At 39.9% G+C, this 13,540-nt stretch overlaps 1 protein-coding gene across 3 annotated transcripts in view; it reads right to left on the bottom strand.

The window, feature by feature from the left end:
- kdm4b (lysine (K)-specific demethylase 4B) overlaps nt 1-13,540 on the bottom strand; it is a 60,413-nt gene that overhangs the window by 23,140 nt on the left and 23,733 nt on the right. For all 3 annotated transcript variants that reach the window (XR_009789335.1, XM_061779119.1, XM_061779121.1), the window contains exons 6-10: nt 13,490-13,539; nt 6,338-6,441; nt 5,510-5,647; nt 1,742-1,938; nt 1,410-1,657 (exon numbers count right to left, since the gene is read on the bottom strand). Coding sequence is in view for 2 of the 3 variants with exons in the window: in XM_061779119.1 (XP_061635103.1) it covers nt 1,410-1,657; nt 1,742-1,938; nt 5,510-5,647; nt 6,338-6,441; nt 13,490-13,539 (737 nt within the window). In the remaining variant the exon portion in view is untranslated. The remainder of the gene's footprint in view (nt 1-1,409; nt 1,658-1,741; nt 1,939-5,509; nt 5,648-6,337; nt 6,442-13,489; nt 13,540) is intronic.

Below are 13,540 nucleotides of genomic sequence, written 5' to 3'. Positions count from 1 at the left end.
ACTCAGCAACTCTGTACACCAGTTGACTAACGTGCATGTGATTATGGTGTTCATTCACGAATAAGTTCCATCGACACGCTATAGGCTTGAATTGCTTGTCCTAGGACAACTAATAATAACACAGGTCATATTAAGATATCAACTCACAGGTTCTTACAGGTGTTTAGAAACTATAAAAGCATCCCACCACACCACTCATCAGTAGCACTGCCTTGCTAATTTCCCACATCCTGTCCTGCCCTGCTCTTTTCTGTCCTGTCTCATCTTGTCCTATTGGTTAGTTGTTGCATGTCCTCACCGGGTGCCCCCCCCATCCACAAATAAGAACACGATTTGACTTTTGTAATGTTACTTGTGGTCAAATATCAATACTGTCTATTTTTCTGCTGTGGTTCGCACCCCTATTCCCCTTGTCCGTTCTGTCCCTCTGTCTATCCCCTAAAAAAATATATTTTATGTCTGGCTGCATTTTCAATAAATATCAGAATAATGCATCCAACTTCATGTTTCATGAAACATGATATTGTGATCCCCTCGGATGTGGTCGCAGAATACATTTGCTGATGCCTTTCAGTTGCTTTATTGCAGTGTCCCTTTGCTTTCATCTGAAACGTTCCTTTATTCCTTCTCTTTGATGACATCACAACCGCCGATCAAGAGGCCCAATCTTAACGGCCCACACTCAAGAGTTAAGCTATAACAATAGAAACGTGGACTGCACTTCATAAACACTTATCTAGACAGTCAATAAATAATTAAAGATTACTGATCTCTAGTTAGTAACATCACACAAGTGTCAGAAAAGTAAGATTATACCTGCTTATTTGACGCAACATCTTCCGAGTTCAAAATCAGGGATAAGTGCCAGCAGGCATTCCAAGTGAATGAATGAAATGAAATTAAATTAGAAATAACATCATTTCATCAGTCTTCAGTTTCATTCATGAAATCGGAGGAGGCAACGTCTGGCCAGATACAACAATTTGTCCTCTAATATGTGGCCGCTGACAACGTCACAGGAAGCCGCCATTTTAAAATCATGTCACCAGAGGATGTGTTTTGATTGGTCAATGCTCAAGTACCGCATACACGGTGGATTTTTTACCTCGCATGGCACAAAATATCAAACATGTTAGATATGGCCTGAAGGTCTCTTGAGATAGAAAACGCACCAAAAATTACGAAAGCTCACCAAAAATGATACGCACCACAGGCATTAAGTGCAGCGCAGACTTCTCTCTCAGCCTGCTCTGCACCGCTCTGCTCCCAATGACCAGTCTTTGTAATTAGCAAATTGCCTTTTATCATATAGTGATATTATTGCAGATGCAATTAATCGTGCAGCCCTAATTTAAATCTCTACTTTAAAAAAAACCATTTAAGCTCTTAACTGCTCTATAACGCCTTACCCTCTTGAGCTGAAGTTTCAGTTGCTCTCGAGGCAGCTTCTGCTGCCTCCAGTTCCCTACGCTCCAGGGCCTCAAGGGTGATCATGGCCTCTCTGGCTAGACGTTCCTCTCGCTCCTGCTTACGCTGGGCTTCCCGCTCTTCCACTTGACGCTGGTATTCAGCAGCATTTAACTCAATGCCCTCTTCAGCCAGCACCTTCACCTCCTCTAACTTAAGACGGCGGAACTGTTTCATTTTCTGCATTGCCCTGGGACAGGTAAGAGAGAGTCAAATCACATATTCAGAAAACTTATCTGCACAGTAAAACTTTTAAAATTGAGACGTGGCTCACCTCCGCAGAATGTTGGCTCTGTATGTGACACGATGCTGTCTCCAGCGCTGCAATTCTGGGGAACTGAGCTCCGTGATCCGACTGTGGTCCAATGTTATGATGTCTTTTCCCTGCTTCCACAGTTCATAGCGATCTGGCTGGAGGCAGCGGACAAAAACATCCATGGAGATCTTGACCATATCCTTTCGGCAGGTACACTGGGGTAAAAAAAACAACAACAGATGAATCGACCACTCTAGAAACAAGTCGCTGTGTGGCTATGTCACATCATGCTGTGTGTGCTCAAGGTATTTAAAGTCCCTGGTAAAGTGAAACTATACGTCTTCTAAATTTGACAAACCACATCCTGCCAAATTAGAATGATTCAAAACAATTCAGCAAGTATATAAAATGAGGCTTCAAAATTGTGAAATATCTTCGCACAACCGCTGCGGGCATGTCCGCTGAATGCACCAAACCACGCCCCGTTAAAATTAGCAACGAGCAACTTGCTTATGCCTACACGTGTTTGAACCATGAAAATATATCCATGTAAAGCCTATGGTGGCTGGATTATATCCCATTGGGCCGTCACATGGCTTTCCACACTGCGATGCTGAAAGGCGCTAACCACCATATAGGTCGCAAGCTAACAGGCTTCCAGGCTTTTTTGGGCTGGCGGAAAGGCAGCAGGCTTATTTGTGAAATCACCTTTTCCCTTGGGAATTTACTGAGCTGTTTTGGAAATTGTGGCATCCAGGAAAGATGCATTTTTTGGGGTGTAGGCATAGCCAGCTAGCCAACTGCACACTGCAGTGGTCGAAATTGGCCTAGTAATAATAATTAGGTAACTCACAACTGCGCCAGATAACCACTGATGCGAACGAAGGCAGTCAAGTTCTTAATGAGTGAAGGACTCACCAGTGATGCACTACTGGTTGCCTTTTTCAATGATCAGTGTTGATTTTGCTACATGTACTTAACACTTTCTTGTCTTGTCTTTTTAATAAGCAATACTCTCAGAATACGAATAAGAAGACTGAAGAAGAAATTCACTGATTACTGCAGCAAGCAATAATATACCATATTATGAAAAGAAAAAGTTATTTTATTTACAAATAGCATCAAGTTGAAAAAAACATTGTGCACGATGTATTGGACATTGTGCTTTAATGTACAGAGAATATTGCACATACTGTAAGTGGCATTTGAAAGTGTTTTTTTTTGTGCGCATGTGTGTGTGCTACAGTATATTGTTGTTTAGTGCAAATGAACAGTCTTATTGCTGTGGGCAGGAATGAGCTGTGATAGCTTTCCTTTCTGCACCTAGGATGGAGACGTTCTGCACTGAAGGAGCTGCTGAGGGACTCTATAGTGTAATGCAAGGTGGTGGGAAGTGTTGTCCATGATAGATGTTAGCTTAGCTAACATCCAAGCCCAGGATGTTCAGCAGGAAATCGATAACCATCTCTTTGGTCCTTGTCCCACCTACATTCAACCCTTTGAAAATCACATCTGTTTCTGTTTGTTTGTGATTGTAGATAAACTCCTTCACTGCTAGTTCCAGCCCAGTTAATAGCCAGTCGCATACACAAGACTGGCTGAGAGGAGACACAAGTACTCATACAAGGCAGGGTGCTTTCTCCGGGTGCATAATATCAAAAGGGGGAAATATAAGAAAAACATCCAACTGAGAAATATGATTAGGAGAGAAAAGAAGAGAGATTAAAAACAGATGGCAGACTAGAGGTGGATTGCTGTATTACATTAAAATTTTATCACTTCTTGAGCTGTGCGGAGGGCATTGTGTTCAATTACTGAAAACCACAGTAGTCCGCTCTCCCCAGCAAAACAATATCCAACCTACACTGCATTTTGACATGACTTGAATGGCACAACCAATGTATGTATGTTGTCTTGTGGATGATGATGGATGAGGGAGGCAGAAAGAGACAAATGAACATTGTTTCCATCATTTAGTTAACGCTTCAAATAAGACTATTAAATGCCTCTCTCTCTGCTCCCCAACACAAATATGCTCTCGCTGGCTATAGAAAAACTGCCTCCACTTCAGACAGGGTCCACTTGAGTGTGAATTTGGTGGATTTCACAGTCTGAAAATATACTGTATTTCAAATTATTTGACACAAATTATTCAACATCAATCTGGGGATACTAAATGATCTATCAATCAGTGTATCCAGATTAATGTCACACCCTGTCAACCAGCCACACCCACCTGACCAACAGTGAAAACAATGAAAAGTATACAAACTACAAGAAGAATGAGAAAATAATGTTTCAAGTGAGTGTCAGGTACAAGACTCAGGAAGGGCTCAGTTTTCCCTCAAGATCATATAGTTCACTAGAGGGTAATCGCTTTAAAAAATTTAATTCAGAAACTGCAAATTAAGATAGCTTCAAGTCAGATTTGTAATATACCGAGTTCAATGTGGCAAAAGCAGCCCTTGGCCTGTAACATGTTTTATGAGCCACCACTGTGTGATTTAGATTATTACTATTACCCATTTCACCTTTTCCATAATGAGAGCATTACAAGCAAAGTCACAAGTTTCTGAAATGAAGGTCTAGGTATCACAGTGCTGCTGCACAGTGAAAAGTTTACTGGACAAATACTGTGCAGTACTAGATATTGTTCTATTCCAATTTTCAATTACACAAAAAAATATTGAATTGTGAATGTATGTTTGCTGTTTACGCTGTAAAGCTTAAATTTAATGTTGCAATTTCTTGCCCTACGGGTGACTGGTGACCATGCAGCCTGTATCCCACCTGTGGCCCAAAGTCAGCTGGGATAGGTTCTAGCTGACCTGCAAACCCTAATGAGGATAAGCGCTATAGAAAATCACTGGTCGTTGCAATTTCTTGTTTTCATATTTCTGAGTTAACTGCTTGGTTCTGTGTTATTTTGTCACAACACTCAATTTGCAACAGTGCAAAACTATTGGGCAGGACGATGATTATATATTGAAATGATGCAACTGATTATGTGGATAATGACAGAGGCTCATTGATATCATCATCACTACCATGTGTGTTCAAAGCTTCAAAGCTTTCGACACTGTTCAATGTAATGTCTAGACTACACATTTGCCGGGGTGCTTGGCTGCGGTGTGGTTTGCTTATAAGCAATAAGTACCACGCAGTTAGTGCTGTGTTAGCGTTTGCGCCATGCTTCTTGTGTTTTCATTTTGGATCTGTTTGTCCTGTTCCATAAGCAGCTGAAACTGCATCGCTAACTGTCACTCTCCTTTTCTTTCCACTTGAACAAGCAGCGACATATCTGAAGCTTGCTCCTAAGACAAATCTGGGATGATCAACTGATAGCTCATACCTCAAACATTTGAACCCGGGTTCAAATTCGGCTTTGCCTGTGTGGAGTTTGTACGCTCCGCCCGTGCCTGTTTTCTCCAGGTACTCCGGTTTCCTTTGTGTGAATGTGAGTGTGTTTGTCTATATGTGCTCTGTGACTGGCTGGCAACCAGTCTGGGGTGTACTCGTATGTTGGGGCAGTCATAAGTTAAGGTACCACTGTAAACTGCCTTTTTTATTCATTAAGCAATTGGTAAAGCTCTGTAGTTATATGACATCTTTTGAATCACATGTTCTGTGCAGTTTAGGGTGATTATAATCCATTACACTGCAAAACTATGTATGGTACACATCTTGGATCATGACAATGAGTAGCACAATATACTCAAAGTATTTTGTGTTAGTGTGTTTTAATGTGGTATTATAAATACCAAAATTTCATCTGTACCATCTTACCTGAGTAGCAGTTTTGCCATAGTCAACCCAACGCAGAGTGGCAAAGTTTGTGGATTCAGCACAGTTGAAGCCATGGTTGAAGCCAGCGTGGTAGCCATAAGGAAAAGTTATCATAAATTCCCCTTCATTCTGAGTTACCTGTTGACACAAAAGAAAACGTATTTAGATATTGTACACATTAATTTGATAAAATAAAGTAATCCCTCGTTTATCACAGGGGTTACATGCCAGACCACTCCCTCACTAGATGAAATCCATGAAGTAGCGACCAAGTATTTATTTTATCATTTAGGTCAGTGTTTTAAAGCTGTATTCATATATTGTAATATCAGCATAACATACAGTATATGCATGTGAGGTGCAGGTATTATTTTTGTCCGCTTGGGGTCACCATCTTAACTTTCTTTTTACACTTCTTCCTAACATATATATATATATACACATATATATATATACACACACACACACACAAGTAGCAGCTTATTAAAACAATACAATTGAATGCTTTTAAAAAGTACATTAAATTTACATGGAAAACAATTGAGGAAAGAATGTTGCAGTTTCTCACAGGGCATATTTTGGAATTAACTGCCCATTACTGAGACTGTGTTATGAATTGGCAACCACTAAAAGGTTATCATAGAACACACATTTTGTGTTATATTCTAACAAAAAAACTCAATTATAAGTCAGAACAAGTGTTGAGTGAACTTCCTGATGTAAACTTAAGGACTACCAACCGACAGGAGAAATTGTATAGAAGACTTCAACAAAGAACGTGATAAATATGATGAATGTCAGCTTCCAATTTTGGAAGTTGCTGCTCACCCTGTCAAAGGGAATGCCATATTTCTTCAGGATGGATGGAGATATCAAAGTCATCTTGTGACGAAGGAAAGCATCACACCCTTGGGAACTACCAGGGAAGAAACCTGCAAGGGAACATAAATAATCCAATAAAACCATGAAAAAAAACATTCACAGTGGTCATATAGAAAAAAATCTCACAAGGTATATCATTTTCATCATACAAGTGCTAGTTGCATGTGAGATGTGCAGCTTGTGTGTCTTTGTGTTGCCCCCAATTATAATGCATCGCCATACTACAAACCAAAGACCACCATTCAAAGACCCAAATAGAAGAATGTCACCTTCTCTTTCACATGACCTTGAAGTCAAGGTTCACCTAACTGTAAAATAATAAAAATATATACACGCACTCCACGATGGTGTTTTGAAAGCCTACGAAGACGCCTCCACTGCTACTGTCCCAAAACCAGCCACGAAGAAAGAATCAGGGCTAGTTCTTGGGTACTGATTACTGCGAAGGGCTACTAGTTTGAGGCTGCTTCAGGTTCAACTACATGTCAATTACAGGTTATTCATACTACAGCTGCAAATAATTGTTTTTGTAATAGATTAAATTATTTTTTTCCCCATAAATTGGTTATGATTCAGTTACTGGTTTGGTCTGTAAGATGTCAGAAAATATGGGAAAATGTTGATCATTGTTTTCCAAAGTAAAAGCAGATGTTTGCAAATGTTTCGTATTCTAAACCCAAAGATAATCATTCTGCTTTCACGGTGTGCATCACTTTTGCGAATGTGCACATTGTACCTTCACAAAGATCTCCATAAAGTTTGTTTAAAAAAAAAAAAGGTTCTCCACTGAAGGAGGCTTGTGTTTTTCCTTGCTCTCCAATGAGCTGCAGGGATAACATGGAACCGCCCACAACAGAAGCCAAAAAGGAGCCATTGCTGAAGAAGGCGACAGCGCCATGGCTTTGTGCACTGGTGCATAGACATGTAGGAACTGGACGGGGTAATCCACAAACTTTTGACTGTCCAAAATCTCTTGGTATGCTGAAGCATTCAGAGTTCCTTTCACTGGACCTCAAGGGCTAATATTTTGGACATTTCCAACTTTGTGGGAACAGTTTCCTGTTCCAACATGACTGTGCATCAGTGCACAAATCAAGTTTCATAAAGATATGGATGAGAGAGTTTGGCTAAGAAAGAAACAATGGATTATTCTGAACAGTCTTGATATAGATACTATTGGACATCTGCAAAAGAAGGAGAAGACACCCTTCAAACCTGAGGCCTGGGTATACAAAAATGTAAATATATAAATTGAAAAAAGAAATTGCTGTCACTCACTGTCCTATACATTGGAACTGCAATTCACAAATTTCAAATCTAATAGAATAGAAAGCTTACTTTATTATCATTTGATGGTGCAGATACAACAAAAATGTGGAAATTAAATTTGTTCCGTGGCTCGGGTCACAAATTGAGGTAATGTTTCCCATTGGAATAAATGGAAATGCGATTAATCCATTCTAATCCCAGGACAAGTGGTTACCTTGTTTGCAACTGTGTGTAGTTAAAAATACAGTACAATATAGACATAACGCACGATTAGACCACGAAGCCTTGCTAACACTAGCAAGCTCTTGTACCGTGGCAAAGGATAGAACCAGAGTAAGTGTTCACCTCTCACTAAGACCGGTGCCTCCTTTGTGAGCCGATAGCTATCTGCTAGCCATCTCCTCACGTATCTTTTGGTGTCGAAAAAAAAAGCACCATATAAATTTTATTTACTATAATTATCATTACTATTACTACAATAGTACAGCTGGCAGATTTTGTCAACTAAACTCTGCAATAAGATCAAACACCATTCTGTTAAGCCATTTCCTTTTTTTTTTTTTTTTTTTTTTTTTTTTTTAAATCAACAGTAATACATTTAGGCTTTCTAATACTGTGGAACCTCGATTTAACGGGCCGCGATATAACGGATATCGGATGTAACAGACCGCTGGGACCTAACAATATGCCGAAAAAGAGTTTCCAGTTGTCACTTAAACTGCCGTTGACAAAGTCTGTTAGTTCCAGAATTGGCCGTTGTTGTTTACTGGCGCTGTGGCACAATATAGGCAGAGAATGGGACAGACGTATTTCAGAGATATACAATATCACTAGATCCAGTAGCCCATTCCTATGTGGCAGCCATGTTGACTGTGGCGACATTGAACAATGCATTGACGTGGCGGCCATGATAGCAGTTCTATAGTCGCATAGGGCTTTGTGCAGAGAGAGCAGCATGACGTGCACGGCATTTCTTTCTTTAAGGTGTATCTAGAGCCGTACTGCAGACTAGAACATGCTATTTTTGGTACAGTAACAGTTATTTTGTCAAGCCTTTCTTCTATGGCATCTAATCTTAACCAATTTTGGAAATAGGAAGCACACTAATTCCTCATGGTTCATGAAAGCGATCCACCCAACTTGCCACTAGTCACTGCGACAACAAGCACACCAGTGTGGTAAGTTTGGATAAAATATACAACTTTTCAAAATTTTCTTTTTTTTTTTTATTTTTTTTTTTTTTTAAAGATTTTTTTCCAGTAACGTTGTACTGTACTGGGCATTTTAGGCCACACAAAAAGTACAAAACAATAACTAACTACTAACTAATAACAGTAACATGGGTATATATCTTATCTCTAGGAGTTTTCACTCTCTTTAGAGCCATATGGAGAGCTAATTCAGAGAAAAAACAAATATACCTTCAATGTTTGAAGCACAGAGCCAATGATGTTTAATCAGTCCAAGTAAAAGCCCAACTGAGGCTTTTGTCGTCATGCAAACCGAATTGTTCCTCAAGCGGGTTGTTCATAAACCAAGGCTCCACTGTACTTTAATGTCTATACTTGTCTGAGGTTCCTGGAGGGTAGCGGGTCTGTCCCAAGCCCCCAACCAGTAACACTTTGATATGACTGAAAGCACAAATCAACACATATTTCATTCTTGGGTCCACCTTACAATACAAGATAAGGGAAAGGGCCCCTAATTGTCTCATCAGCGGCCTAATTGTTGGAGATTGTAAAGGTAAACAATGTCCTGACAAAGCCAGACTATTGAACTATGGAATATTGGCTCCACCAGTTATCTGTAAGATAAAATTAACTTAAAACATTGTCCTTTTGAGCTTGAAAATTTAAAATCTATTACTGCACCAGTGTTCCCTATTTCCAGCTACTACTAGGAAGAGGTAAGAGCAACAGCTGCCATTGTGGCAAATGTCGAAAGGAGTTTGGAAGTTGCAAGACCATTGCCACAGCCCCATTAGGAATTCCTACGACACTCATAACTGTACCTTGTAAACCGTTAGACAGGCTTGAATAGGTCAGTTGTTAAATAATGTTAGTGCCCCTTTCCTCCTGCTTTACACTTGCACTGCCAGCTGCTTTGAAAGAAATAGTAAGGTTGTAATTGGCCTCTACCAATATCAAAACTGATTAGAAAGTTGCTGTGTATATAATTACGGAGGTTATCTTATGTGCACTGAATTTTCATTTCATTCTAAATCTGGTCCGTGTGACGGAAATCCTTACATAACAACGGATGTTATTTACAGAAAGAATAGTCTTCAATTGAATATTTCCAAATCCAAAGTTATTTCAGTTTGTGAGTTTATGCATTCAGAACGTTCTTGTTGATCATATTTAAAAACAGGGCAACTACTGTAATGAGCAGTCGCAGAAGAGGTTCAAGGTGTGTGGCATCGTTTCGTAATGTTAAATAACAGAAGTTGGCGGTCATACATATTTCTTAAAGTGAACTCCGATTGCAATGACATGTTTGGTATATATGATCTCTTTCGGCTTGAGTAACATAACAATAGGATACAACTTTTGATAATCATTTCCAAATTTATATATTTTTACAAATCGTAATTTCAACATCGGCCGCCATTGTTTTTTCGTCGCAGTGCATTCTGGGTGGTGACGTCAATGGGGATGTGCCCGACGCCCGGAGTTTTTAGCAGTAGCCACAGTAGCAGCCCGCAGCAACGATGAACGCTGTTCAGCCATTTCAGTTCGAGCCAGAGTGTGATCAGGGAAATGATGAGAGTGAGGAAGACACAAGAAATGAGGATGAAGATGACCGGTGTGAAGAAACTCGAGTTGGTCATATTCAGTGGTGTATTTGTAGCTACTGCTAAAGTGGGCTGATCAAGCTACATGGCCAGCGCCTCCTGTCTTAAGTGTCTTTTTGCTCTGCTTTCATTTGTCACACACGGCCGTTTAGGCTCCTTGTGAGGAAAGAAGAAAAAGAAAGAATCTGGGCTGAAGTGACGACAACACAGCAGCAGATCTTTCGGCAGCTCAACTCTTCCGACAGCTCAATTCTTGCCGCATCCTCCCCCTTCCAACCGCATACTTCCACTGTTTCCTCAACCTTCTCTCTTTGAGAACGCTATGAATGCTTACCTCCTTTTTTGCATTCCATGGAAATTGCATCCAAAAGCGCCGCAGTATGGCATTTTTAACTGTTTTCGCTGACGATAAATGCAAATGGCTAGCTTATGTCCCACAATAACAGTTCAGACAAAATGACCTCAATCCGTGAAAATGAATCTAATGAACACAAACACCAGTATACAGTGGAAATAAAGTTTACACACCCCTGTTCAAAAACCAGGTCTTTGTAATATAAAAAATGAGACCAAGATAAATAATCTAAAAACTTTTTCCATCATTGGTGACCAAATAACCTGTACAACACATAAAAAAAAGAAATATTTTTGAGAGGGGATGTGTTCTTTTATACCCTTCTCCTGACTGATACTTTTAACAATGAGATCCCTCTGATGCCATGGAAGCTTTCTGCAGACCATGGCTTTTAAGATGTGACTACAAAAATGTCAGGAATACCCTACGAGGACATCTGACCTTTATTTGGGGTTAATCAGATGGACTTTAAATCGTGGCAGGTGTGTGCTGACTCCTATTTAAAATTATTTTGAATGCGATGGATCCACTTGTGCAATCATAATCTCAAGTCATTTATTTTACCTCACCTCTTAAAAAGATTTCATTTTATTTTTGATTGAGTTGTACAGGTTATACTGTAGGTCACTAATGGTGGAAAACTTTGGTCCCATTTTTATACAGTATCATACAAACCTGGCATTTCCTTCGCATTATACTTAGGTATAGTGGAACAGAAAAAGACTTTGCCATTGTATAAACGTATGCCGCCATCTAGCGGTTATGAAAAAGCTGCACACTTTCATTCCAATATGCCACCGCCCCCTTGAGGTTATGAAAAAGGTGTAGCCTACACTTTCATTCCAATATGACAGGGGTACATATGACTGCATATATGTACAATTGCGCTCATAATTTTACATAGCCATGCAGAATGTGAAATATTTATATATATTTATTTTATTATTTTTTATTTTATTTATAAATATGACTGATGACTAAACAACAACCATCATTAATTTCTTTATAGTTATGTTTTGTTTAATGATAATGCTTTTCTGAAATGGTTGACAGTTTAATTCCAATCACATTAAAATAAAATTAAATGTGTTTCACCTTTTGCATGTCATGCAAAACACAAGCTAATCCTCAGAGGTCAAAACACAGACACGCTCTGATTTAGGATGAAACCAAAGTCACACACTATATGATGCTATAGTCCATTTAAATTTAAAATACCGTATTTTCACGACCATAAGGCGCACTTAAAAGTCTTAAATATTCTCCAAAATGGACGGGGCACCTTATAATGCGGCGCGCCTTATGTGTGCACCGAGTTCCAAAATCTATAAATATTGTTGGGCGATGAGCGCTCCGCTTGACTGACTGAGTTTCCACGGAAACAAGGCGAAGTGGCCCGAGTTGAAAGACCAACTCGAGCAATTGATTAATGAGCAAAGAACATCCGGGAGAAGCGTCTCTACAGTCACCATTCAACTGACTGCAATAACTTAGTTAGTTTGTCATCATTCCAGGAGGCTTGACGAAGGAACTCCAACCGCTGGACATCGGTGTAAACAGGGCGTTCAAAGTGAAGTTGCGAGCGGCATGGGAGCGATGGATGACAGATGGCGAATACAGCTTTACTAAGACTTGGAGGCAGCGTCAGGGTGAGTTACGCCACAATTTGTGAATGGAATGTGGATGCTTGGGCTAACGTGTCTGCTTGGCACTGTTATTCGAGCTTTCGTAAAAGCCGGCATCATTTCTGAGGAGCCGCACGGCAACGAGACTGACTCCGACAATGACGAGAGGGAACCTGGCGTGTTTGATGGAGAACTTGCCAAGCTGATCATTTCGGATACAGAAGATGAGGACTTTGATGGATTTGTGGATGAGGATTGATAAAAAAAAATAACGAGTACATTGTTAAATACTTCAATAAAGTACAAACTAACTCAGTTTTGCTCTCGCTGCCTTTTTAAAAACATTGTTTTAGCGTGCATGCCTGCTACCGTATGTTTTAAGCTAGCGTATGTTTTACCATGCCTGCGCCCAATAATACGGTGCGCCTTATGTATGTGTTAAATACAGAAATAGACCCCGTAACGGAGACTGCGCCTTTTAATATGGTGCGCTTTGTGGTCGTGAAAATACGGTACCTAAATCACAACTATCTCAGGGCACATTTTGTAAGCAGCGGGTTAATTAAAAGTAAAGCAACAAAATAAACGTCAAAGATCACAAATCTGTTTTTGATTCATATTCCAATTTTTCTTTAGCTTATCCTGCCACACAACCAACCCCTCCTCCACACTGAGCATCTGCTGCCCTCCTAAGGTGACTGCCACTGCACGAACGAAATGTTTTGAGCTCCTTCAACATCTCAAACTATTTCTGTACATCCAGGTGACAAGAGACCTACAGCAGATATAAAAGGTCTTCACACCTCTGTCCAAATGCCAGCGTTTTCAATGTAAACAAATGAGACCCAGATAAATCAATTAAAAACTGTCTCCGCATTTAATGTGACCTACAACCTGTAACCAATTGAAAAAAACAAACTGAAATCTGTCATGGCGTGTGTGAGACTTTTTATATCTACTGTATGTGGGGGAAGGAAAACAGTGCAGCACTAGCTCCCTGACTTGAAACTGATTACAGATTTATTTGAATAAAAACATTACAAATAGGGTCTCACCTTGTGCCAGTCTCTCCAGCCTTTTGCCATGCTCTGGTGGGATACAATACC

This window comes from Phyllopteryx taeniolatus, chromosome 7 (genome assembly GCF_024500385.1).
Source record: "Phyllopteryx taeniolatus isolate TA_2022b chromosome 7, UOR_Ptae_1.2, whole genome shotgun sequence".
Lineage (NCBI taxonomy): Eukaryota > Metazoa > Chordata > Actinopteri > Syngnathiformes > Syngnathidae > Phyllopteryx > Phyllopteryx taeniolatus.
Note: the sequence above shows the minus strand (reverse complement) of the source record. Positions and strands in the feature narration are given on the sequence as shown.